The sequence below is a fragment of the Dipodomys spectabilis genome, unplaced genomic scaffold, assembly GCF_019054845.1.
Source record: "Dipodomys spectabilis isolate Male_0828 unplaced genomic scaffold, ASM1905484v1 ptg000140l, whole genome shotgun sequence".
Classification (NCBI taxonomy): domain Eukaryota; kingdom Metazoa; phylum Chordata; class Mammalia; order Rodentia; family Heteromyidae; genus Dipodomys; species Dipodomys spectabilis.
In genome coordinates this window covers 8,918,368-8,945,706 of record NW_024870817.1, presented here as the reverse complement: position 1 = coordinate 8,945,706, position 27,339 = coordinate 8,918,368, and the positions used below count along the sequence as shown (strand labels likewise).

The 27,339-nt window shown below is 38.3% G+C and overlaps 1 protein-coding gene across 2 annotated transcripts in view; it reads left to right on the top strand.

The window, feature by feature from the left end:
* Nucleotides 1-1,568: 1,568 nt before the first annotated feature.
* Nucleotides 1,569-27,339, top strand: part of Rhobtb3 (Rho related BTB domain containing 3) — a 64,068-nt gene continuing 38,297 nt past the window's right edge. The window contains exons 1-6 of one of the 2 annotated variants that reach the window (XM_042690708.1): nucleotides 1,569-1,892; nucleotides 2,077-2,302; nucleotides 6,523-6,709; nucleotides 17,928-18,079; nucleotides 21,055-21,166; nucleotides 23,776-24,141. In XM_042690708.1, coding sequence (XP_042546642.1) covers nucleotides 1,891-1,892; nucleotides 2,077-2,302; nucleotides 6,523-6,709; nucleotides 17,928-18,079; nucleotides 21,055-21,166; nucleotides 23,776-24,141 — 1,045 coding nt within the window. In that variant the 5' untranslated portion in view covers nucleotides 1,569-1,890. Of the gene's footprint in view, nucleotides 1,893-2,076; nucleotides 2,303-6,522; nucleotides 6,710-17,924; nucleotides 18,080-21,054; nucleotides 21,167-23,775; nucleotides 24,142-27,339 lie in introns of both variants that reach the window. The other variant, XM_042690707.1, reaches the window with a different exon arrangement.

The window sequence follows — 27,339 nt, the reverse complement described above, 5'->3', positions numbered from 1 at the left end:
CCTTGAAGAAAACAAAAAAGGTTCCCCATTCCTAGTTAGAAACAAAAAGCACATTCATAGGTGTACAGGGTAACTTATTTATTTATTTTAAATCAGTGACCTGCCATGCATGTAGGTACAAACTTGTGAATCCCAGCTATTTCAGAGGATGAGGTGGGAAGGCCAAAAGTTAGAGGCCAACCTGAACAAGATCCCATTTCAAAGGGGAAAAAAAAGCAGGGAGGTGTGTGTGTGGGGGGGGGGGGGAGGTCAGAAACCATGGAAGAGAAAGACTTCTATTGTTTGTCTTCTATTTCTGAAGTAGGGGAAATTATTCAAGTATTTCCAACTGAGAAATAAAGGCCCCGTAATAAAGAGCTATTGACATTCCCAAAGGCCTCTTACCTTAGCCTTCTCTGGAAACCCCAGCTACCTCCTGTTTCACACACTCAAAATAGATCTGCTGAGAAAAGACACAGCCCAATTTTAAAGTAGGGCAAAATAAATAAATCAAAGGGTAAACAATGAGTCCTTTAAGACAGAGTGTTGGTGAGAATTTTAATGTGTATGGAGGAACCCCAGAGTAACCCCAGACCTGTTTGGGGACTAGAAACCATCCTTTCAACCCTTGTGATTTGCGCTGAGGCTGTTGGTGTCCTTTAGGGAGAGACATCAACATCCTGGGCTTTATTGTGTCATCATGAAAGAATCTAAAGTATCCTCGTATCAACATGATATTGTTTCAGTTGGTCTGACGACCAGTATTAAATATGTAGCCATAATATAGACTTTAAAATCTCCAAGTAAACTAGCACCATTTCTTCCAGTTTTTCAGCACAAACCTTTCAGTGTAAGGTAAATACGCCAAATACAGCTGGAAATAATAAAGAATCCCTGCAAAAGACAAAGAGACATTCATTAGCCAATTAATTGGTTGGCGAACAAAGCACCTATATTTTTTTTTCCTGCAGTACCATGAATGTTGCCTTAAGTTTTATTTTCTATTTTGATTTTCGTCTCTCAAGTATGATTTTAGAAAACAGCTGTAGCGCACGGTGACAAATGACAAGGCCAGGAGGGAGCAAAACTGAATTGCTGAAGCCGCAAATGGGCTAGATAGAATCCCCAGTTTTGCTAACCTCCTTTTTCTCTCTCTCTTTCTCTCTCTTTCTCTCCTAGTCCACAGTGCGCGGGGGCCTCGGCGCCCCACCCCGCTTTCCTGGCTCTGGTTACAGCCTGTGAGTTGAACAAACTTGCTGCAGGCGGATTTGGAGCCGGCCGCTCTCGGGCTCAGCGTTGTATTTATTAATTTATATTCCGCGGCGCGGGCGCCGGCCGATCCTTTGTATCCGGCTGCGTCCACTCGGGACTTGGGGACCTTGACGGGGAACGCGTCCGCCACGTTCCCCCCGGACTCCAGAAGCCCGCACGTGCGGGGCCGGGCCCGCCGGAGGGCGGGGGCTCCAGCCTTCGCTCCCTCTCCCTCCCCCCCGCGTGTCTGCCGGGAGGAGGAGAGAAAGAGGAGTAGGAGGCGGAGCAGAGGCAGCTGTGGGAGGCGACAGCTGCCCCGCCGGGGAGGCGCGGCGGAGAGGGGCAGCGGTCAGCTGAATCCACTCGGGGTTGCAGCCCTGCTGCGCGCCCCGCCACTCTCGGAAGGGGGCCTCCCGCCATGTCCCCGGGCACTCCTTGATCGCTCGTCCGTGCGCCTCCGGGGTCCCCGGTTCCCGGCCAGCTTGCCGGCTCGCCGGGCCCCGGCTCTGCGTCGGCCGCGCCGCGGTGGAGGCGCGCGGGGGGTGATGAGCACATTGCGGGTAAATACGCCGCCGCCGCCGCCGCCGGGCTCGGAGACACCGTGAGGAAGCGTGTGGCTGCTTTTCTCCGAGTCGCCGCTTTGCCCTTGCGTTGGAGATCATGTAGGTACCGCCGTCCAGCCATTGTCTCCAGCCCCAGCGCGTGGCGCGCGCCCGGGGGGCTAGGGGACCGGTGCCCACCCCGGCGGCGCGCGGCCCCCCGCACTTCCTGTTCCGCGCAAAGTGATGGGCGCGCTCACCGCGGCTCTCCTCCTCGCCCCCGCGCACCCTTTCTCTGTCCCTGCAGGTCCATTCACATCGTGGCTCTGGGGAACGAGGGCGACGCGTTCCACCAGGACAATCGGCCGTCGGGGCTCATCCGCACGTACCTGGGGAGAAGCCCTCTGGTCTCCGGGGACGAAAGCAGCTTGTTGCTGAACGCGACCGGCACGGTGGCGCGTCCGGTGTTCACCGAGTATCAGGCCAGTGCGTTTGGGAACGTCAAGCTCGTGGTTCACGACTGTCCCGTCTGGGTAAGGAGCAGCTGCTCTGTGCCGAGGCCGAAAAAGCGTCCCCCACGCTCCTGTTAGGGAACTTCCCCTCCTTCCTCCTTACCCCACTTGCGTGGATGTGAAGTGTTACTTGTGTAGAGTTTTTAAACTTTTTCTTTTTTCTTTTTCAAGTACTATTAATATGGTCTTTTGTTTCATCGGGCCGAGGGGGTGGAGAGAGTCAGAACTCCTGTAAGGTTAAGAAGTCCCAGTGAGAATACAGAGTCCTTACTCTTTCAAAACTGTAGATTGTCCCTAGGTAAACAGTGGATTGTTGAATGCGTCAACCCCAAAGGGACAGGCTCACTAAGTTCCACTAGCTGAGGGCATTGTTTTTGTTTTTTGTTTCTTGTTTTTGATCGCCTGCCCCACACCCCATGCTTCTGTGATGTTCTATAAATACAGCCCTGGTATAGCTCAACATAAAAATACTTTTCACTGGGACACTGCAGAAATAGCATAGAAGGAGGAGAAAAGACCGGGACTAAGATTCATTTTAAAAGACACATTTGTAACACTGTTAACCTTAATTAATTTCAATAATGCAAACCCTTCTCAGATATTAGCTGTTTATTTGTAGTGATCTGAAATCAGAAATATTACTAATTTGAAAATTTTAAAAAAATCTTTCAGATTTGTGATAATTGAAACTACAGAAAAGTCTTAGTCTCATTCTGGAGTGTCTGGTAAAAGGTCAAAGGAGTCTCTTCCTTAACACAAAAGTATTTCCAGTGTGCCTTATCATTCTATTTCAAGTGTTTTTACATAACCGAATTTAAAAACATCCTCCTGTTTATTGGTATTGGGGTTACATATATTTCACTTGAAGACTGATTTTTTTTTAAAGAGGAAACTTAGTGCCTGAAAAAAAATACAAGTTGTCATTTTGATTTGAGATTTTGCTTTTTTTTCTCCTTCCTTTCTCTCTCCCCCTTTACTTTTCGATTGTTTTATTAACTTTTTTTTTTAGTGCTGATTGTGGGCTTGAACTCTGGGCCTGGACTCTGTCACTAAGCTTCTTTTGCTCAAGGCTAGCACTCCACTACTTGAGCCACAGCTCTACTTCTGGCTCTTTTAATAGTCATGGCCTTTCCTGCCACAGCTGTCTTCGAAGCACTGTCCTCAGATCTCAGCCTGCTGAGTAGCTAGGCATGAGCCACCAGCACCTGCCTGTTTTGTTTATTTTTAAAATGGATTTTTAACAAAGGGATTATAGCTATCAGGAGATAACATATGTTTTTAAATAAAATATATAGAATGTACCTAGAAGAATTTCTTGTGCAACAAATGGTTCATACAAATTTTCAGTTAAAGGAAGGTTGTATTCATGTGCTAAACTAAATTAAAAACAGCCTTTTCAGTATTAGGATGCGGTTGAGCCCGTGAGATGGCAATGATACTGCTGTGCAAAAGAAGTATCCATGGAGAACTTGCTTTCTAGCAGGAGTCTGTGCCAGAAAATGAAGCACTCCTTTTACTCCTGGTCTTTTCATTATAAAAGATCATCCAGCCTGAAAACGAACTTGTTCCACACACTACTGAACAAATGTTTAGTGAACACAGTAAATAAATGTAGAGGAAAGCAAATAAATGTAGAGGAAAGCAAATTAGGAGGTTGGGATTGCCTTTCCTGTTGATCTATTAATCCTTTTCTGTTTAAGTTAGCAAAAATTCATACTTATGATCCTTTGTGTTATGTATAGTGAAATGAAATCTTCCAAATGGATCAAACAAACTTTTGTAGACTGGAATTTGGCTATTTGATTTATTAAGCTATTAAATATTATACTGTATGGTTTGACTCTGGTGGTATCAGAGCCTAATTTTTTAAAAATCAGGTATAATTTTCTAGGTTTAATGGGTCTCTTCATTGACAAGTGCTTTTATTCTCTTAGTAGTAGTAATACTGATAAAGATCGTAAAGTTTAGTATATTAATGACATATATACCTTATATTGGTATCAAATTATCTCAGCAGAGTAAACAAAAGACTTTGTTACCAAAAGGAATTGATTTTGCATTCTGACATTTTCATTTAGTGCTTCTGTGTCTTTGGTAAATCTTTCACCTCTCAATCTATACATTTTTCCTATCTCTAGAGAATTCTGCATTATCTCTGCCTACTAGAGCTGTTCCAAGAAGTAAATGAGATAGTACATGTAAAAGTTCTAAAGCTTAGACTCTGGCATGGAGTAAGTGCTCCAGAAGTGGTAGTTACTATAATAAAGTGTTTATTATAAAACTTTAGCATAGTCATGTATCACTTAACACTTAACAGAGGTAATTTCCTCACATGCCCATTAAGATTTATACCAATATAATACATTTGCAAAACATAAATTCTACTAGGTGCTGTATGTGTAGCTCTGTAATCAAGTAGGATAAAATTGGTATATTGTAGAAATTCAGATTTTTTTTTCCTAAGATGAGTTAAATTCTCCAAATATGGCTCCAAGCATTATGTTGTGTAATCCCCAAGAGGAAATCCAGGAACTGATTTACAAGGGGTGGGAGAATTTTATTTCCTTCATAATTCTAGAAACCAGTGGAGCATTTGCTCTTTGACATAGCTGTTGCTGCCTGGGAGTTGGAATGAGAAAGTTGTACTTCCCTTCAGAAGTAATTTTCTATGGATCCTTTGCCTTGTTCTGGCTCATTGCCTTATAACTTGGCACTTTTTAAGAAACAGGCTTCAAATTCATTGGATGTAGCTCATTACTAAGTAGTTCTTTTTCACCCACTCCTTTTTGTGTTTGCAATCATGTTATTTATTCATTTCACATTTCTAGATTCTTTCATTTCTACCAAAAATAATTGATTAAAAATAGTAAGGTGAGCCGGCAACCATTGGCTCATACCTGTAATCCTAGCTACTCAAGAGGCTGAGATGTGAGGCCGAGATGTGAAGATTGCGCTTCAAAGCCAGCCCGGGCAAGAAAAGTGCATGAGACTCTTATCTGCAATAAACCACCAGGAAACCAGAAGTGGTGCTGTGGCTCAAGTGGTAGAGCACTGGCCTTGAGCTGAAGAGCTGAGGGACAGCGCCCCCGCCCAGAGTTCAAGCTCCATGACTGACCAAAAAGAAAAAAAAAAAGTGAGGTGAATGTTCACAATTTTTTGTGGAAGAATCAAAGCTCTGATTTTTATTATGCATAAGAGCATTAATTGTAGATAAAAGCCTGCCTAGGCCAGCTTCAAATCACAATCCTTAGATCATAGTCTCATGTATAACCAAGATTATAGACATGAGCCACTGGCACTTGGCTTAAAAATTATTTTTGAAGTATCAAAGCAGCAAAACTTTAAGGAATAGGTTCTATAACATTGCTTATGGTTCCAATTATAAATACAACTATTATCAACTCGGAACAAAAGAAAGATTATACAACTAGAAGGCTTACCTTGAGTTTTTAATGTAGAAGCAAAATACATGAATTGCAAATATATTCCTTCCCATGTTTACATGTTGTAAAACAGCAGGTTTGAGAGAGGTATATTTTCCCCACTCTGCTAGATACGCTACATATGCACAGTATAAAGCTGAAAAGTACATGTGACTTTTTTTTTTTTTGAGGTCCAGTCGTGGGGCCTGAACTCTGGGTCTGGGCGCTGTCCCTCAGCTCTTCAGCTCAAGTTAGCGCTCTACCACTTGAGCCACAGCGCCACTTCCGGCGTTTTTCTTTTTCTTATGTGGTGCTGAGGAATCGAACCCAGGGCCTCGAGCATGCAAAGCAAGTGCTCTACCACTGAGTCACCTTCCCAGCCCTACATGTGACTTTTTAAAGTATGAATACAATATATGGAACACCACAAAATACACAGTATATGGCAATTCAAAGCACTAAAATATATAGTTACCTAATTGAAAATAAATTTATAGCTAGATGCTGGTGGCTTATGCCTATAATCTTAGCTTCTCAAGAGACTGAGATTTGAGAATCTCAGCTTGGAGCCAGCCTGGGCAGTCAAATCTCAAGACTCCTATTTCCCAACTAACCATCAAAAAGTCAGAAGTAGAATTGTGGCTCAAGGGGTAGAGTGTCATCCATAAGCAGAAAAAGCCAAGCGAGGAAAATTTATATAAATTATTCAAAAAAATAAAAGAGAGGAAAATATTTAAAATGACTACATTACTTATATTCTAATTGATTTTATGATTGAAGATCACTAAACTAATGTTTATTATTTGCATTTTGGTCTAGGACATTTTTGACAGTGATTGGTACACATCTCGAAATCTAATTGGGAGTGCCGACATCATTGTGATCAAATACAATGTAAATGACAAGTTTTCATTCCATGAAGTAAAAGATAATTATATTCCAGTGATAAAAAGAGCATTAAATTCAGTTCCAGTAATTATTGCTGCTGTTGGAACCAGACAAAATGGTAAGTACTTATTTTTCTTTTTTTAATGAGCATGCAGGTACTATACTAAATCTTAAGAAAACTGAATATAATATATTAATGATTAATACCCCAAATGACTGTGGGTTCAAATGCTTGCTGTTATCTCTTCATTTGATCTGAAAGCTAGACATCAAAGGAGAGGATCACAAACTTCTGCTGGGAATCTGATGGGTACAAAGCTGTCTTTTAAACTGCCTTTCCACAGTAGAAAAGGGAATTAGGAACTCTGCTCTTCACACATGAAAAATATTAGGCTGAAGTCGAGCCCTAGAAAGCTCTTTCTGACACTCTGAAGGTTGTGCAGTTGGGAAGGATAGATTATCCAGAGACAGAAGTAGGCAAAGGAGGCAGGATTTCTAGATTGATAACGAATAAACTGACAACACTGATGAGACTGCCGGAGGGAAGGAGTGTTGACTCTGAGGCAGATGGATTCATTTGGTTCAGGCAGTTCCAGTTCTGGTGCTATGCATATTAATGTCAAATAGCTTGGGGCCAACTTAAGATTCACTTGGACTGCATCATATTTATTAGTTTTTCTAATTATCTTCAGTTATACAGAGGCAGTTTTAATTTTACATGTCAGTTATGAGCCCAATGCATCTTGATCAGTGTTAGACCTTTTATCATTCCTCCTGCCCCCCGGTTTATGCCTACCTCATCTATAACCAGGTTCTGCTATTTCACATGTTCATTTAGTATTGTGATTGTATTCACAGGCCCTGCCATTCACATTACACTACCCATCCTTTGTTTGGCTTCCTGGTATTCATTTTGTGAAAATACAAGTTGTTTAGAGTAGTTACATCATTGAATTCCATACTTTAGTCAGTTTATTGAATGTACCATAATTTAGTCAGTTTATTGGTGGATATATGCATGTGGCCTTGTATATGTTTTCATATATGTATATTATTTAGATTTAACTTTTTCATATGAAACAAACCTGTGCTAATGTTTTCTTTGTCTTTCTAAGACTAACTTAAAGGAACCCTATTACACTGTTGGTGGGAATGTAAACTAGTCAACCACTATAGAAGGCAGTTTGGAGAGTCCTCAAAAAACTAAACATAAAACTACCCTGTGCCAGGTGCTGATGGCTTATGCCTGTAATCCTAGCTACTCAGGAGGCTAAGATCTGAAGATCATAGTTCAAGGACATCCTGAAGAGCTCAGGGACAGCACCCAGGCCATGAGTTCAAGCCCCATGACTGACAAAAACAAAACAAAACAACAACAACAAAAATGACTCTGATCCCGTGATGTCACTCTACCCTTACAAGTGAGGATATACTAAAGACACTTGCATACTCGTGTTCATTACTGCACTATTCATAGCCAAGGTGGGGAAACAGGTGAGATGTTCTATAAGGGCAGAATGAATCAAGAAAATATGGTAGTGAGATATATTGCAGGGAAATGGATGGACCTGGAAAAGTATGTTAAGTACTGCAAGTCAGGCTCAGAGAGATTTGGGGTATTTCAGAGATATTCTTAGTGGTATTTTATTAGTAAAGTTGGTCTTTCAAATTTCATTTTCATTAATGTATATTTTGTTTTAACTTTATTTAGACACAAAGTTAGGAATGTAGAGTTCACTAATCTTTCTTTGTGCTGGTACTGGACTTTGAACTGAGGTCCTGGGCGATGTCCCTGAGCTTTTTAGCTAAAGACTAGCACTCTTCCACTTGAGCCACAGCTCCACTTAGGCTCTTTTGGTAGTTAATTGGAGATAAGAGTCTCACAGACTTTCCTGCTTAGCTGGCTTCCAATCTCGACTCTCAGATCTTTGCCTCCGAGTAGCTAGTATTATAGATGTGAGCCAGTTGTTGCCTGGCTGAATTCACTAACCTTAATGACAGCGTTTTGTTTTGTTTTGTTTTTTAACCTATCCACACCTCAGTATACCTGTCACACAGATAAAAAGTACAGCAGTCCAGAAGGTTCACTTAGTCCTCATTTTCAGGCAATAACACATTTCCTCAGAGATAACTACTACTATGACCTCTAACAGCAGGTTAGTTTTAACTATTCTTGAACTTCATACAAATGGAATTATGTAATATGTGTTGTGTGTATGCAGACTCCTCTTTTTAATGTTTCATAGTATTCCATTGTATGAATGAGCTGTAATTCTCCTTTTGATGATACTTAGATCCTTTCCTAGGAGTGGAATTGCTGGATCGTAACATAGATATTTTTTCAGTTGGTACAAATAAAGGAAGCTAGCCCTGCTGTGACCCAGTATTTTGACTACTTCTTGTTCCTGGCTATGATTCTTGAGAGTTATCCGCATTTTCTGAGTCTACTTCCTATTGATCTTCAGCCTACTAGTCTCACATCAACTTTTACATTGCACTGAGTTCTTACTTAGGGTTGCTAGTTATATCCTTATTTGCCAAATTTAAAATACTTTAGTAATAATTCTCTCTTTAGGATTACTCAAACATCTTCAGTTTAATAAGGCTGCTCTTTCTTGTGTGTGTGGTTTTTCCAATTGCCTGTCTTCTATACTGGTCCCTTCACACTTCTTTCACAAACACCCGTGTGTTGTGTGTGAGTTGTTTCCAGTGTCCCATCCTTTGGCTTTATTTCTTCATGCATTTTACCCAGATCACAAAAAATGCCAGTCAGTTACTGGGGTTTCCCAGTAGAGACATAGTTATTGTCTAGTTTGCTTCTCTGGCTCAACTCTTTCTCCTGACCCTTATCTTCCACCTACTGAATTCCCTTATAGTGAATGATGAAAAACCTCTCCATTCACCCAACCTAAAACCTTAGTAGACCTACTTTTATGTCCCATCCCCACATCCAGTTGATTGAGAAACTTGGCTAAATTTTAAATAAGTTTAAATAAACTTACTTCAGTCTTTATTGGGTTTTATTCATTTTTACAGATAAAGTTTTCTTTCTTTTTATTAATAAGTTTTTTTATTGTGAAAATACTGTACAATTACATGAGCAAGGTACTTATCAAGCATTGTTGCCTCCTCCTTTGTTTTTCTCTTTCCATCCCTGCCCTCCCATCTCCATGACTACACTCCCCCACCAAAGCTGTAAAGTTCATTTTTTGACATAGCATCTTCTTGTACATTTCATTGTTGCAATGGGTCCACCTGTATCCCTATTTGAACAATTTGTTTTTTCCCTTCCTTTCCCCAAATTATACCAACATCAAATACAGTGAAAATAGGGATTATACTGTGGGGGAGAGGCAATCAAAGCAACAAAAAATCACCTTATAAATATGTTAGAAACAATAGCAAGAAAGAAAAACCATTTGAGTCCTTATCTTGGGGTTCATTTTGCCTAACATCAACTTATCTGACCTTTTCTGCTTGTCTCAGACATATACTAGTTATTGCAAATAAGGGAAACCATGGGACCTATGTTTCTTTGGGCCTGGCTTACTTCACTTAATATAATTTTTTCCAAGTCTTTCCATTTCCGAACAAATGGGGAAATGTCATTCTTTCTAATGGAGGCATAGACTTCCATTGTGTATATATACCACATTTTCTTGATCCATTCTTCTATTGAGGAGAGGGTTGGTTCCATATCTAAGCTATGATAAATAAATGCTGTGATAAACATAGTTGTGCTGGTAGCTTTAGTATGATCTTGTTTGTGATCATTTGGGTAAATGCCCAAAAATGGGATTGCTGGATCATAGGGGAGCTCTATGTGAAGTCTTTTGAGGAACCTCCATACTGCTTTCCAAAGTGATTGAACAAGTTTACACTCCCACCAACAATGCAGTAGGGTTCCCTTCTGTCCACATCCCCTCCAGCATCTATTGGGTTTTAAATCCTTATAATCATCTTTCCTAGTGGTCTTCATTTTGTTTTCCTAAAACAGGTGCTTTGAAGCTTTTGGTAGGGCTTCAAACTCACAATTTTGAAAGCTCATAGTAAGGCGCTATAGATGCATGCACATATAAACAAAATATTTATTTGTAATGAAAAGAGAAAGTACCACAAATTATGTTTTTATTTTAGTTTTTATTGTTATAATAAAAGTGATATACAGAGAGGTTTGGGTTATATAAGTCAGGTAATGAGCACATTTCTTTTTGGACAATGCCACCCATTCCCTTACTCTCTCCCAATTTTCCCCTCCCTTCCTCACTCACAAGTTCTATAGTTCATTTTTAACATAGTGTCTAGTGAGTACCATTGCTGCATATAGTTACCCTTTGACTCTCCATTTCTGTGTCCCCTCCCTTTACTCTCTGAAAGACAGCTAAATGAATAAGACGAAAAGAAAACAAAACAACGAAGAAAAATAAAGCCCTCTTATTTCCATTTCCTGAGATCATTTCAATAAATACTATTTTATATTTTAATTTTTTAAAGCTACTGAAAAGTTGCAAATACAACACCCTTTTTAGCATTTGCCTTTTGGCTGTGAAGTCTTTGACCACCTCTTCATCAGTCACTTTGTGATGTTTCCTATACAGAGAAGAGAATAATAGTCTGTTTTCCTTTCAGTTCCTTCACTCTCCAGTTGGCGTTGTGTGAGTATTTCAGTTCAGCCTCTTGCATCTGAGGCCCAGGCAGTCTGCACTGCAGGAGGCAGAAGCATTTCTGAAAGTCATTCCTGTAGGAGCACAGTTATCAGCACTTACCTACACAAGGGCAAGCCATGAGTAATAGCTTTTTAAAACCTAAATTTCCTCTTAGTAGCTCTGGCTACTCCTGAGCTGCCTGCCTGATAAAAGGCAGATTAAGCCAGAGTAGAGTCAGTGATCTTAACTGAATATAATGAAAATACTTTTATTTTGAAAAAAATATTCTTAATTAAATAACAATTATGAACATAAGATGTAGAATCCCAAGCTGTATTATATATCAGAAATTTAGACATTTGCAAATCACTTACTAAATTTCATTTCTTCTTCTATTAAAGGAACAACTATTGGTTAACAATTTGTTGTTTGTATTGTTCTAATACTAAATAAGACAATTTTTGTTGAATTCATAGCATAGTGAATGTATCATAGAAGTAAATTTTTCACTTGTTTTAAAAAGTTTATTTTGCAAAAGCATATAACCATGTGAAGGAATTTATTGTCCATATTCCCCAGGGCTTTGGGAAGAAGGTGAAAGGAAAGGGTCTTGAAACTTGAGCTGCATCAGCTTCATGGTAAATTGGCCTATATTTGGCTTGCCTCTTTCTCAAATAAAATCTCAGAATAAACATGAACACAAGTCAGATCATGACACTGACTGCTTTGAATTCTTTAGGGGCTTCCTTTCTCACTTTTATTTTGCAAAATTACAAACCTAAGCAGGATGGACAAAACCTAGAAACTCCAGTAATTTTCTTTCTGTCTATACCTGAAACAGTTCCTTCTGTGAGCAATTAACTTTCTCTTTCCTCCTATACCTTTCTTTTAGAATCATATGGCTCAAGATTTATTTTATAAATTCAACATGTTATTATCTATTTTTCTAATTATTCTCTGAGATAATACTAGTGTTTGTTCTAGTTGTTCTAGAAGGACTAGCTCCAGTCAGTTTTTAACCCTTTCTTATTTTTCTGTGTAAATTTTTCAAAGCTCACCTTAAACATTTTTTGCCCATCCCAGCCCTAGAATTCCACCTTTGCCCAGTTCCTTTTCACAAAGATTGATACATGGGCACCTCTATCCAGGCCCTTCTGTTGTCATTACTAACTGTAATGAACCTTACTTAGTCACTGCTTCCAAATCCTTTCAAGGAAAAGAATTGAGCCAAGAAAGGGAGGGAGGGAGAAGGAAAGAAGGAAGGAAGGAAGGAAGGCAGGCAAGAAGGAAGGGAGGGAGGGAGGGAGGGAAGAGAGAGAGAGAGATATAGGAAAGGGGGAGAGGGAAGGAAGGGGAGGAGGGAGATAATCATATATTCAGAGGTTCCTTTTGACCCTATTATTCCAATTAGTCTCTCACTTCACTAAGGAACTGTAGCTCCTTCTAGAATCTTCCAAGGCACATTTCCCTATGTCTTACATACCAGTTACAGTAACTAGATCTGTGTAGGACTATCTTCTGACTTCAGACATCACCTAGGGTTATGCAGATGCTTCTGGGTAACTCTTCTGATGTTCTTCTTTCTTTTCTATTTCTGACCTTTTTTTTCTTCCCTCCTTCCCTCCCTTTCATTTTGTTGTTGAGACAGTGTTAGGATGTAGTCCATACCAGCCATGAACTTTTGAACCTCCCACCTCAGCCTCCCAAGTGCTGGGAGTACAGAGATCCCTTTATGTCTTTTGGTTGGTTTGTCCTTGGCCTTCTTTTTTTCCTAATGTTCTAGCTCATACATTAGTTCTGCTGGGTCTGTTCTGCCACTCTGCTTGATTAAAATTTTAGTTTCAATATCTTTTCATATCCAAGATTTCTAACTGGATCTTTCATAACTTCTTGTTCCTGTCTTAAGGATATAATATTTTTTAACTCAATAATTAATTCTACTTGATAATTCTATTTTGATGAATTTTAACTCTGGCTTTATGTTGGTATTCTGAATCTTTTCTTTTCTTTTCTTTTTTCTTTTGGGTCTGGTCGTGGGGCCTGAACTCTGGGCCTGGGTGCTGTCCTCTGCTCTTCAGCTCAACCACTTGAGCCACAGCACCACTTCCGGCTTTTTTGGTTTTGCTTATGTGGTGCTGAGGAACCGAACCCAGGGCCTCATGCATGCAAGGCAAGCGCTCTACCACTGAGCCACCTTCCCAGCCCCTGAATCTTTTCATTTGATGAGGTTTTGTTTCAGACATAGCTGTTTCTCAGACACTCTTAATTTGCATTCTTGTGCAACATACTTCCCCCGGTGGGAAAGTTTGTGCCTGGCTTTTCTTTTCTTTCTGCCCAGCTGCTCTCTGGGGATTGTAGTAGAAGTAGATGAACAACACACACTGTGGACCTCAGTGCTTCCTTGTTTGTTGTTCAGCCAATCTTCAGTTAGTTGCTTTGGGACCTCCTGCTTTTTGCTTTCCATATTGTTGAGCAGTGTGTGGGTTTCACCTGTCTCCTGGATTTCTCATTCTGCTTGAGTCCTGCACTATCTGCCCTCATTCTGTCAGGAACTCTTAAGTTTCTGGGCTGATGAGATCTCCTCTCTACTTTTAATGTTGTGGTCTATTCAATCGTTCCTACCTCCTCCCCTCTCCACTTTACCCTTTCTACGGTATGGCCAGGAGGGAAGATGGCAGTGTGGGCTTGGTTTGCCATCTTGAAAATGGAAATGAGTATGTTTCTTTTCTTTTTTCCCACATCCAGGCCTCTACCTGTGCCATTTCCTATGACTGGAATGCCTCATATACAGCTGCTATCATATCTGCCTAGCAAGCTCATAGTTATTTGTTAAGTCATTATCTTTTCTGTGAAGCCTTCCATAATCCCTACAGAGAGTTAATTTTCTTGCCTCTGTTGCTATGGCAACTATGTGTACCTTTATTTTAGTACTTATTATATTATGTTACTCATGTTGGCAGTCATGTCTATCTTGGTTCAGTTGACTGTGAGTCCCTTTTATCTTTATATCTTTATGTCCCTGTTGCTTGATGTGTGGTAGGTACTTAAGAAACATTTGTTCAATGAGTGAATGAATGGCTTTATGAATAATCTAGGTGAAGAGAATCAATTTCACTAACAAGTTCAAATTAATTTACCATATAGGATGTGATTAAAAGGTAATTACAGATGTAAATCTGGCTATTTAACTTGAGGATCTTCATTATTGTACACTTCCTTCCTGCCCTATTTCTTACAATACATAAAGCCAAACTGGGTGCTCTCCTGATAATTCTCTCGGAACTCTTTCTAGAAATTATTCAGCAAATATAATCAGTTTCATTTCTTTTGTTGAGTCTGTATGTGTATTACTTATCTATATCTGTCTATAGGTAGTATTTTGTTTTTGAGGCAGAGTCTTACTATGCAACCAAGCTGGCCTGACATACTTTCTGAATACCCAGAACTTTTGAGGTTGGCCTCAGAATTGTGGTCTTGCTACCTCAACTTCTACATGCTGGGATTCCAGGCTATGTAATGTAGTCCAGCCTTGACTCACATTTTTGATAAGCAAACTATATTTGTGTGAATAATTTTATCATAGCTCTAAATAGATTTTTGGCTTTTACTAAACAGTGGGTCTACATTTAAAGGAAAGTTATTTGCAAAATGTTTCAAGGATGTTTTAAACTTCTGAAGATGGGCATTCTACCTTGAAGGTGTTTTTCTTTAATTTTTGATAGAGCTAGAAGTTTTGAAAAGAATTACAAAACTTTTGTGCAGTAGCAACATTGTAAGAATTGCTCTGCAACTTCCCAAATCTCCTTTGAAAACTTTTGCCCTTTATTTGAATGCCAGAGTTAACTTTGTTTCCTGCTTTCTTAAGGAAAAAGGACTACAGTGTTAACTAGAAATATAGCCATGATCCACTATGACCGGGAGATATCAGCTTTTATTTTGGATCCTCAGATCTTGATAAAATGCTTAGTGTAAATTTATTAAATACAGAGTCGTTTTTGTTTTGGTTCTTCTGTATAATCAAGTCAAGGTAGACTTTTACTTAGAACCTTTGCTTATGTAGCTGTTTGATGTGCACAAGAATGTAGGGTGGTTCAGAAGAGACTTACAAGATAAGTAATTAGAACAAAAGTCTCTGAAGAAGGTTTGAAAAATAATACTTTATAATTCAGATAAAAAGCAAATAACTCAGACACAACTAATTGCTACAAATTGTTGTGTATTAGGAGTGCACACGTATCCTTTTTGGTAAGTAAACAAAAAGATAAGTTTCTGTGGGACTGAATTATATCACAAGTGGTTGAAGGCCAGCCTAGTAAATGTGAGGTAATGAGTTTAACTTGAATACTGCTAAAAAAAAAAATTAAAGAAGTGTCTTTAGTAACATTGAGAAATGGATACACCGTGCGAAAAACCCTAATCAGTCATTTTTAACCTAAAGTTAATTTTACTTATTCCTAAAAGCACAGTTGTTTGTTAACAGTCATTTGATATTATGTTCACTTGATTTTTCACTTGAAACACTGACTTAGCTTAATTTTTGTCCAGAGATAAAGTTTAATAAGATGATCTGCCCACTCACCCCATTCCTTCAATATAAGAAGACTTTTGTAGACTTAACAAGGCCTCTGTCTTCAGAAAATCAAAGCTTTGTAAAGAAAGCTTTGTGAGAAATGAGAAACTCTAATGTGATGTTTTTCATGACACACGAATTTCTTCATGAAAACTTTGCTCCAAACCTCAAAGGATTTTGGAAAAAGTAAAAAGCAAAGAAAGACTCAGATTAAAATTTATGGAATAATTAAAGAAGCCAAATTTAAATTTTAAATTATTGCATCTTTAGAATTGCTTACTCCTTACTCAAACTAAATTTTCTTTTCTTTTTTTTTTGGGGGTCCAGTTGTGGGGCCTGAACTCTGGGCCTGGGCGCTGTCCCTCAGCTCTTCAGCTCAAGGCTAGCACTCTAGCCACAGCGCCACTTCTGGCTTTTTTTCTTTTTGCTTATGTGGTGCTGAGGAATCAAACTCAGGGCCTCAGACATGCAAGGCAAGCACTCTACCACTGAGCCATCTTCCCAGCCCTCAAACTAAATTTTCATTCTCTCTTTTGATGTTACTTTGTCAGATAGAACAAGTTTTATTATTGTTTCTCCATTTTGCATAAATGAGGAGACTTGAATAAGCCATGTAACCACTCTAAAAAGCAACTTTCACCTCTTTAAAAAATGAGGGGTGTGAATCCATAGTTTCTGAGCTCTAAAAATGCATCCCAGAAGTCATGTTGTGTGCACATACATAATACATGATTGCATACATAGTATGCATATACACTAAACATCCTTAATATAAACCCCAATATGTACAGGTAAGTGCTCCATCCATATAGCGTAGCTAGGCAACAAGTTTTGGCCACCTGTGAGGAATTACTCAAATACTCTTTCAAAGACACTAACCCTTTCATTACCAGGATTGTCAGTTGATGGCAAACAGCTGAGTGTCTTTCAGTCAGTTTTCTTACATTTATTGTCCTCCATGGATGGAAGTTGCCCAAGATTATGCACTCGTCTAATTCCTAGCCATGTAGGAAGAAGGTATGGAGGTTCTGCTTCCTTCCTTTAAGGGAAGAGCAACTCTGAAACAGCTGCTAGGCTTTAGAGCTTTGTAGGGTGAGCTATAGTCTATGATCAGCTGCATTGCAGTTCAAATTTTCCTTCAACCGAGACTCATATCTCGGTTCTTAAGATCATCTTAAGAGTTGTTCTTAAGATCATCCATTCCCCGATTAAGGTTAATGCACACCAGTCTTCATGTCAGAGCTGTGTTGCTCAGGGAAGTCAACCTGTAAGGGCATGCATTTCTAGAGATGACTTTGCCCTCTTTGACTTGCTGGCCTTTTGAACAGTGATACATCTGGTATGTTGGTGGTGAAACAGCAAAGTGTTAAATATGGAATTGAAGACGTATCTTTAGACTTAGTAGGGTGTGTTCTTATACATAGGCTGGTCTATACTTTCCCAGCTATAAATATGTGTATAGTACAACATCAATCTTGGGACAGCTTACTTTTTGGGTACTTATTGTTTCGGTAATGTTTAATCTTAAGGACAAAGATAAAGTGACCAAATTTGGTCTCTAAAGTTGGAATATTTTGGAGTCAAATCATTTACATGTCTGAACTAATAAAAATGTACTTTGTACAAAATCTACAAAGTAGGAGTTTGTTGCCTTGAACATGAGGTTAGATTGAGGATTCCATTAAAATGAAAGTATAAAGCTTATTCATGTTTGGTGAATATAGATATATACTTAAAGTTCATTACAAAGAAAATCTACCCTGCTGTTTTTCATGGATTTATGGGGAATTCAACTTTGAATTCTTTTCTACTGGCCTAGAACATTGAAGTTCAGATTGTCAAGGTTATATGAAAGAGCATGTCTGCTGTTCTGGCAGGGTTAGTCTATTACTATACTAGGTTTAGTAATACCCACTGCCTGTTTTTACATTCTTCTGCTTTCTAATAATCTGTTTATTTCCCTTGTAGTTAATGCTTGTTTTTTATTCCTGATACTTTGTTGAGCATACAGTGGCTAGTGCTACTAATTTAAGCTCTTAATCTTTGTTCAATGTTCAGATGGCCTATATGTACTTGTTTAATTTCAAAGCTCTTTGTTTTTGAATTTATTTTCTCAGAAGAATTACCTTGTACATGCCCACTATGTACCTCAGACCGTGGGAGCTGTGTTAGTACAACAGAAGGAATTCAACTTGCTAAAGAACTGGGAGCTACTTATCTTGAATTACACAGCCTTGATGACTTCTACATAGGAAAATATTTTGGAGGAGTGGTATGTGGAAATTTCTGTTACATATTAAGCCATTTGTCAGATTGATTCCTTGGCTGTTTTCTGAAAGCTTTACTTTTAAAGCCTGATTAGTCTTTAACTTTGAGAAATAAAATGAAAGTCAATAGCAACAGCTTGATAGAGGAAAGTTATACATTTTTCTATTTAAATGAAACATTTTCTGTTATCTCTTAAGATACTTTTCATTTGTTCATTGTATATAATCAAAAGCATATTTTCCTGTTTGGGCTGATAGTAATCATGGTGCAGCTGAGTGAACATGACTACCTGAGGCAGTTGGACCTGAAAGTTCTTGTTTTTTCAACTACTCAAAAAGAATGGTTTTCTTCCTTCTGTTTGCTTCAGCAAGGTTGCACATACTAAAATTGTTGTAGTTTAATCATATTCTGGGAACTGCTTATATAAATAGTTTCTTGTTGGATATATGCCAGCCAGAGATTGCTTGCTCAGTGGCAGTAGCTTTTAGTTTGTCTTGTGGTCCATTTTGAGGCTCATCTTAACACATACACCTAGACATAATATTAGGACTGTGTGGTTCTTGGAGGGTGCTGTGGAGTTGTATCATTTTAAGAACTGACCAAGTTTGGGAAAAGGTGCCTCATTTCAACAGGCAACTCTGATTATCAGCCATGGCAGGTGACAAACCAAAGAAAAGTCTACATTAAACATGAGCACTCTGGAATTGTTTGTGACTGTCCTAGCTTGTGTTTGATCACTTTTCCCAGTACTCCACAATATTCATTATGTACATTCATGTTGAAATGTTGATGGTACTAAAAGTATAATTTGTTCTGGAGCTAACTAAGCTGGCTAGAATAAGAAGCAAGTATCACAGGACTGCTCTGTATCAAATATAAGTGTCTATTATTCACCCAGGAATTATATTTAATATCTTTAAGATGTGTAATTCTTAACCGAATTAAATATTTCTATAAAATACCCAGGGAATAAGCAAGGGGAAGGGGCCATGTTTCATTTATTGGCTGTTTTATTGATTGGATTTGGTTTCATTTGTGCTAAGGACATTGGATTCTGTTGTGAGCCTTGGGATTCAGGATCCCCATTCAAAGATCTGAAGCTTGAGAACTAAGGATCAGTATTCCCACCTTCCCACTCACACATTCTCTTTTTTCTGTCTCTCCTTGCTTCTCCTTCTTCCTAAGGTCTAATGTTGCAGTGAGGTTGGGAGTTGGGAGCATGATAAGGATTGATGATGTGGTCAAAGTTGGGAGAAAGAATGTTTTTGTTGACAAAATTAGTCCGAATGGCATCTTTCTAGACTTTTGATCACTTATGCCCAATTGAGATCTTGAGGGTAATAAATCTTGATATTTGAAAGAATATGAATGGAGATGATACTAGAGTGAAAGGGCTTCAAAATGTATGTTTAAGAGTCAGGGATGAAGAGCTATGCAGTGCTCCCTTCTGCCCCAGGAAAGTGGGATACCTTCTGTGAGCCTTGAAGATCATCATCTGGCCCTTGTCCAACAAGGCCAAGTTTATGAAGCCAAGGACATATGCCTACCCTTCTCCTATTCCTACACTGTCTGGTGTGATAGCTTCTACATGTGTCTATGAAATAAAATAAAATTGAGTTCCTTAAGCATTCTGTTTCCAGTGTTCTATAGCAACATGTCTGCATATAAGCATCATCTGCTGTTGGACAGAACAGCTATTATAGAACATGTCTATCAACAGAAGGTTCTCTTGGACAGAGCTGTGGCTGTACCCCCAAACCTAGGCCTCCAGAATTTTGTGCTCACTGGCCCAGAGTCTGTTTCAGGGAATGTGCAGACCTCTTTTATGGGGTCTGTCCTGAAGGCGGACTGCATTGCTGGTGTGTATACCTGAAGGTCTGAGAGGAGAGGAAGGGCGAATGGAGAACAGATAAGAGGTTGGGTGTCTACTTGTGGGGACAGTTCTGTTCTGGGTATGGGATGGATCAGAGGTGAGAAAATGAGAGGTACTCTTAGTGTCTGAGAGCTACACAAACTTCTGAGTAATCTGAGAATAAAAATCTACATTTGACTGTCTAGGACTGGATGATGACACATTTGTCAAACAAGAATATAAGATATCTTTTATGTAATGCTTTGTTTTCTTGATTTATAACATTGAGTTGTTGTTTTGTGTGAGTGGACATCTCTTTATGCTTTTGCTTTTGGCCTTGCTTGGATCTACAAAAATGCATGTGGATGAGACTTCTAATTTGAAAAGTAAAAGAAAACTTTCAAAGAAATGTAGATAAGAGGAAAAAAATTGAAGTTGCCTAGATGGTAGGACCATCTGTAGACATAGAGATTTTTCACTTGCATTGTACTTTACTAGTATTAACTCCAGTGGTGGTCCACTGACAACAAAATTAGTAACCACAAGTTGTAATTGTTACTACAAACTAGAAATTAGAAAATTAGAAAGGTGTGATGGCTTATGCCTATAATCAGTGCTACTCAGGAGGTAGAGATACAGAATCATCGTTTGAGACCAGCCTATGCAAAGAGAACAAAACTGTTGTCTTAACAACAAAACAGTAACAACAACAAAACACAACCTAGTCAAATGTGGTGGTACATGACTGTAATTTCAACCCTTCTAAAGGCGGGGGCTGTTGTCTGAGTCTGGCCCAGACAAAGTATGAGACTCTCTGAAAAATAAAATAACCCAAAAAACTGGTATGTAACTCAGATGATAGAATACTTGCTTAACAATCTTTGAGGCCTTAGTATAATCCCCAGTACCACTTAAAAATAAAAAAAGGAAAAGAAAGGAAAACTTTATTAAATAGGGGAAGTTTATTAATGTGCAGCAAGGTATCATCTATTGCTCTAGATATTTTTTTAGTAAAAAATGTTAATGCATGGACTATATAAAAATTTTAGCAAATGTGATTTAGGATACAAACATATCAGAGGAACAATTCTTTTGGATTTTTAATTCCAATTTGATGCATGTTTTAGTTGGAGTATTTTATGATTCAAGCCTTAAACCAGAAGACCAGTGAAAAAATGAAGAAAAGGAAGATGAATGGCTCATTTCATGGAATTAGACCACCCCAGCTTGAGCAACCAGGTATGCAGACGTTTAGTAGTTATATATAAAAGATATAATACAAAAGCACATAGTTATATGTAACACATAAAAGAAATATATAATTAGTTATATATAATATAACATATAAATAATTCCTCAAGGTTTGGAGCAGTGATTCTCAAATCTAAACGTGTTTGGGGCTTTTGTGTGAATCTCTGGTTCGATGAACTTGGCACTGAGCTCACAAACTTCTCAGGTAATGCTGAAGCAGGTGATATGCAACCCACAGTTTAAGGAAGACTGTGTTAAATTTGATCCGGTAGATTTTTAAAAATAGAAAGTGGTAAAGGGGAGCTGTTCTAGTTATAAAATAAATGCTATGTGTGAACCTTACAGCAAATACTAGTTCAATGAAAACCCTAAAAAGACAATTCATTTGGGCAACATTTTAGTATGGACTGGACATTAGACAATATTATAGGATTTAGTTAATTTTCCTGTGATGATGGCACTGTGATTAGAAGAGAAGGTTTTTAGTTTTGAGAGATGAATTGGAAAACATTTTAGAGCCAAAGTGTCCCAGTGGCTACAACTTATATGTAAGTGGTTCAACCATGTGCATGTGTCTGTTTGACTTTCTATCTAGAGATAAGGCAAAAAAAAAGTTGAAAGTTAATAATTACTGAATCTTAAGTGTGTTCACTGCATCAGAATTTTAACTGTTTTTGATGTTTCACAATGTTAAGAGAGGTTTAAAAGATTAAGTTATTTGGGTTGGGGGGGTGGCTCAAATGAGAGTACATGGGCAAGAGTCAGACCCTGAATTCAAAGCTTTGTATTTCTCAAAGGAAAGCAATTTATTCAATTTAATTACTGTAACTGTTATTAGAACTTTTATATAATTTTATGATGAAATAAAATATGTCTCTATTGATTTTGATATTGTTTGAAGAATTTGGCACTTGGTAGCATAGTAGGTGGGCTATCATTTACAAGAATGTATTACATGTTTTATAAAGAAATGGAAATGAAGCATTAGACGGCCTCAAATATAAAGCAATATGTAGATAGAAATGCTAAGTCCCCTAGTTTAATCATTATACATTGTGTGCATGTTTTAGATAACTATACAATACCCTCATCAATATGTAAAATTCTTAGTGCTAATGAAAAAGAAAAAATTCAAAAGTGGTATTTGAAAAATATTTGTGAAATGAGTAGATATAGATAAAAATCAGGAAAATACAGGTTAGAATGGAAGATAATTTCCAAGTTTAAAAAATGTAAGCAACATAATCCATAAATGACCCACATTTGACTTTGAGCTTTCAGGATGCAGAGTACAAAGAGGGATTTAGTAGTAAACTCTGGGGCTTTAAATACTTCCTGGATTAGAAGATGGGAGGAAATGGCCAGATCAATAATGTAGATGTAATGTAATGTACTGGTTGTTAGTTCTTATTGATCGAGGAGAGAAAACATACTAGTTCCTCAGAGAAAGTGAAGCCCATCCTATATCCTTTAGCACTAAAAGACATTTCTTCCGTGAATCTTCATCTGGTAGCACTCATTGGTTCAGTAAACAGGGCCCCTCAAAAGTGTCTCTTTAGCAAGCATGTTTAGTTACTCCTTTGATTTTTATAGGTCATAAATGTATTCTGAAGTTATAAATGCAGTCTCCACTTTCCCAAGGTTATTTCTTGCTCTCTTCAGTTAAAGAGAGGCCTGAGCATGGCAATAAACAACACTCAGGATCCACATGACACAGTCAGGAGTATGGCTCTGGGGCTCAGTTGCTTTAAAGACAAATCCTTGGCTCCAGGGTATGTGACTTTCAGACTTGTCCCAGCACTTAGGTCCTATGAAGGAGCTACAGGTAATTAAAGGGTGGATGGGAGGGGTACAGTGCAGAGAGTGGTCAGACCCCAAAACACCTTGTTAACTGTTTTACTCTGCTTGAGAGTAAAGGATTTTTAACATTTTTTTTTCCAATAGCTTGAATTCCATTGATTTAGACCACTGCACATCTCTCCAGCAAACCTTCATAGATAGATCTAGTTCAGCTTTGCAAAAAAGTGAGAAGGTAGACATAGTTGGGATGTCTTATAAGGAAATGTATGTGTGTGTTGGGGGTGTATATTCTGGACTGATGGAGGACTCATTTCTTTGTTAGTGATAAACTAGTAAATCTTCTTAGTCAACACTGTTGATGAGGTGTGCTGAGTTGACATTACTGTCATGTGAAGTATATTTTTTAATTGAATGAAAAAAGCTAGGTCCCAAACAAACTGGATGAGGTGGTTTCAGACCTTTGGGTAAGTACCCAGAGGTGTCGTGAGTAGTTACAATTTATGAAGAAGTAGAAAGGTGAAGAAATGTTACTTCTCTGACATTGAGAAGTCACACTAAAATATCATCAGCATAGCCCTTGACCTCCACTTTCAGTCCCAGGAGGTAAAGGACTTTAGATGTTTCCATCTTGTTAGGTTAAGCTCCTCAAAATTGCTGTTTTTGTAGGTTAAAAATAATGAGCTAATATTGGCATTTTCTTATGGCTTGAGCTAATACTATTAAAACTATGGTGTTATATTTAAATTAAAGCTGAAGTGATTACATTTATAGTTTATTCTTTTTATTTTCTGAAACAGAAAAAATGCCTGTCTTAAAGGCCGAAGCATCGCATTACAACTCTGACTTAAATAACCTGCTGTTCTGCTGCCAGTGTGTGGACGTGGTATTTTACCACCCAGATGTAAAGGAAGTTGTAGAGGCCCACAAGATTGTTCTCTGCGCTGTAAGCCATGTTTTCATGCTGCTTTTCAATGTGAAGAGTCCCACTGAGATTCAGGACTCGAGTATCATCCGAACTACCCAGGATCTATTTGCTATAAACAGAGATACCGCATTTGCAGGTGCTAGCCAGGAATCTTCAGGCAACCCACCATTACGAGTCATTGTTAAAGATGCCCTCTTCTGTTCTTGTTTATCAGACATTCTACGCTTCATTTATTCAGGTACCTTGTCTATTGGTTCTGGTTACTTACCATCTTGACCTTTTGAAATGAAGTATGCCTGTGGTTCTTAAGAGTGTTGATTAGTTTTATTAGTTTTATCTTCTACTACCGTCTGAGATGGACTTTATACATGAAATATAAAATATTTGCTTTATATTCAGGAATCAATGTGGATTTTCTGTGTTCTTATAAAAGCATTTGCTTGTCTCTTTTCCAGTAACTTATTTAATTGTAGAATAACCTAACAAAATTTACTGTCCTAGCCATTGTAAGTGTGCAATTCAGATATAGTAATGGTGTCTGTAATGCTGTACAACCATCACCACCATCCATCTCTAACTATTTATGCTCTATTTTGTTTGTTTGAGACAGGATCTTGCTTATGTAGCCCAGGCTAGCCTTGAACTCAATAGGTAGCCCAGGCTGGCCTCAGACTCCAAACCCTCCTGCCTCTGCCTCCTAAGTGTTGGGGTTTTAAGCATATACCCTTATACCTGGTAACTGTAAAATTGAAACTGTAGGCCCATTAAATTACATCTACCTATCCATCAAGTCTACTGTCTGTCTCTGTGGTTTTGACCATGTTAAGTGTCTAATGTAATTACAATCATATAACATTATTATTATTACTATTGGAGTGGTGTTTTTGTAATAGTGTATTCCAGATTGTATTCTTTTCTAAGACTGAAGAGTATATTGCATTACCCATTCATCTCCTGATGAACATTTTTATTGCCTCTATCATTTTAGTTATTATGTATTATGCTGCTATAAACATGGTTGTCAAATATTTGTTTAGAGTGAAACTTTGCTCTTAATTCTTTTGAGTATAATCCCAGAAATAAAATTGCTAGATCATTTGGTAATTCTCTGAATTTTTTCCCCCATTTTTATGCTACTAAGGATTGAACTCAGGGCTTCATGCTTGCTCAGGCAGACATTCTACTGCTCTAGCTGTCTTCAATCCTTTTGAACCAGTTTTATTAAATATATATTTTTATTGTAAAGATATTGTACAGAGGGGTTACAGTTATGTGAGTGAGGTAATGAGTACATTTCCTATCAGGCATTGTTACCCCCTCTTCTGCTTTTCCCCTACCATCCCTTCCCTTCCTATCTCCCCAACTCCTCCCTCCCTTCCCTCTCCCCAAAGTTGTAAAGTTTGTTTTCAGCATAGTGTCTTGTACATCTCATTGTTACATTGAGTCAACCTGTATCCTTATTTCAGCATTTTGTTATTTCCCTTCCCCTCCCCAAATTAGAAAAATGTATATACAATGAACCAACTATTTTTGAGATAAGAGCTTGCTTTTTGCCCTGGCTGGCCTGGACCACAGTCTTCCTATTTACGTTTCCTCCTGTATCTGGGATGATAGGCGTGTGCCCCCATGCCCAGTTTTTTTGCTCTAGAGATGGGACCTCATGTACTTTTTTGCCTAAATTGCCCTGAAACCACAGTCATCCTGTTTTAGCCTGATGAATAGCATGAGCCTGTGGTTTATTTAAAAACTTTTAAGGAACTACTATATTGTTTGTTGCAATGGCTTTACCATTTAAAAATTCTTGTTAATAGTATACAGCAGTGTGCCAATATCTTTACATTTTCTTTTCTGTTTTTGCCCTTCCTGAGCTTGAACTCAGGGGACACTGTCCCTGAGCTTCTTTTAGAAGCTCAAGTCTAGCACTCTTAACACTTCCGGCCTTTTCCATTTATGTGGTACTGAGAAATCGAACCCAGAGCTTCATGCATGCTAGACAACTACTCTACCACTTAGCTACTTTCCCAGTCCACACATTTTCTGCAAGACTTATTTTTTGTGTTTTGTGTTTTGTTTTGTTTTTTGGTAGTAGTAAACTTAATGAATTAAAGATGGTGTTCCATTATAGTTTTGATTTGAAATTCCTATTGATAAGTGATGTTGTGCATATTTTACTATGCTTATTTCACTTTCTTTAATCTAAAATCTACTTATAAAAAATAAAATCTTCTGATGAGAATGTATAAAAGGTATAGTTAAAGTCCAAACTATAAGAATTGAGTGTTAAGCTTTAAAGAAATAAAAATTTGGGCTGGGAAGGTAGCTCAGCGGTAGAGTGCATGCCTTGCAAGCATGAGGCCCTGGGTTCGATTCCTCAGCACCACATAAACAGAAAAAGCTGCAAGTGGCGCTGTGGCTCCAGTGGTAGAGCGCTAGCCTACCACAGCGCCCAGACCCAGAGTTCAGGCCCCATGACCGGCAAAAAAAAAAAAAAAAGAAATAAAAATTTGCAACAGTATATGACACAAACACACAGACACACACACACACACAGACACACACACACACCCTTAAAAACCTAGCTAAAATGTAAAACTCTCCCAAATGGGAGATTTTGTGGGAAGGAATTGAGGAAAGTCATTACATTCAGTTTGGAAACAGGAAATCAGTATCTAAAGTTACTTGGCATCTGATCAAGTCTGGATTTGAGTACCGTGGTCATACTTTTTTTTTTTAATTGCCCCTAATGGTGCCCTAATTATTTAAAAATTCTACTTCTTAACCATTTTTTATTTTTTGTCCCTTAAAAACTTTGGGAGCAACTGTATTATAAATAGTAGAAGTTTTAAATCATTTTAAGCAAATGAATCAGTGATCTTACATCTAAGTGTTCAGGTAAGAATGGAAAATAGTGGGATATAAAATGAGCAAGCTTCTAAATGTAAGTTTTCTTGTTAATAGTTTTTCAGCATGGAATAATGAATTCAGAATGGTCATTATTTAAATGGTTGGTATTAAAAAATAGATACTACTTTTTCATTTTAGTTGTGATTATATAATTTTGCAAGTTAAAATTTAAATTAGGGTTTTGGAAAGTTCAATTGTAGCAAACTCTGTGTGTGTGTGTGTGTGTGTGTGTGTGTGTGTGTGTGTGTGCGCACGTGCGTGTGTGTATGGAATGCAATGGTAGGTTAGTTAATTCTCACTTGGTAAGGTCTAAACAGGACCAGTATACTGCCTTGAGTTTGGCATGTAGACTTCAGTTGCATGTGATGCAGGTCCTAGTAACTAAAGGTCATCATATGATAATTCCATACTAGGTAAGAGCAGGTCCTAGAGGCTAACCATCATTGTATGATGATTACATACTAGGTAAGACTCATCATAGGATGATTACATACTAGTTAAGAGCAGCTCCTAACAATGAATCATCGTATGA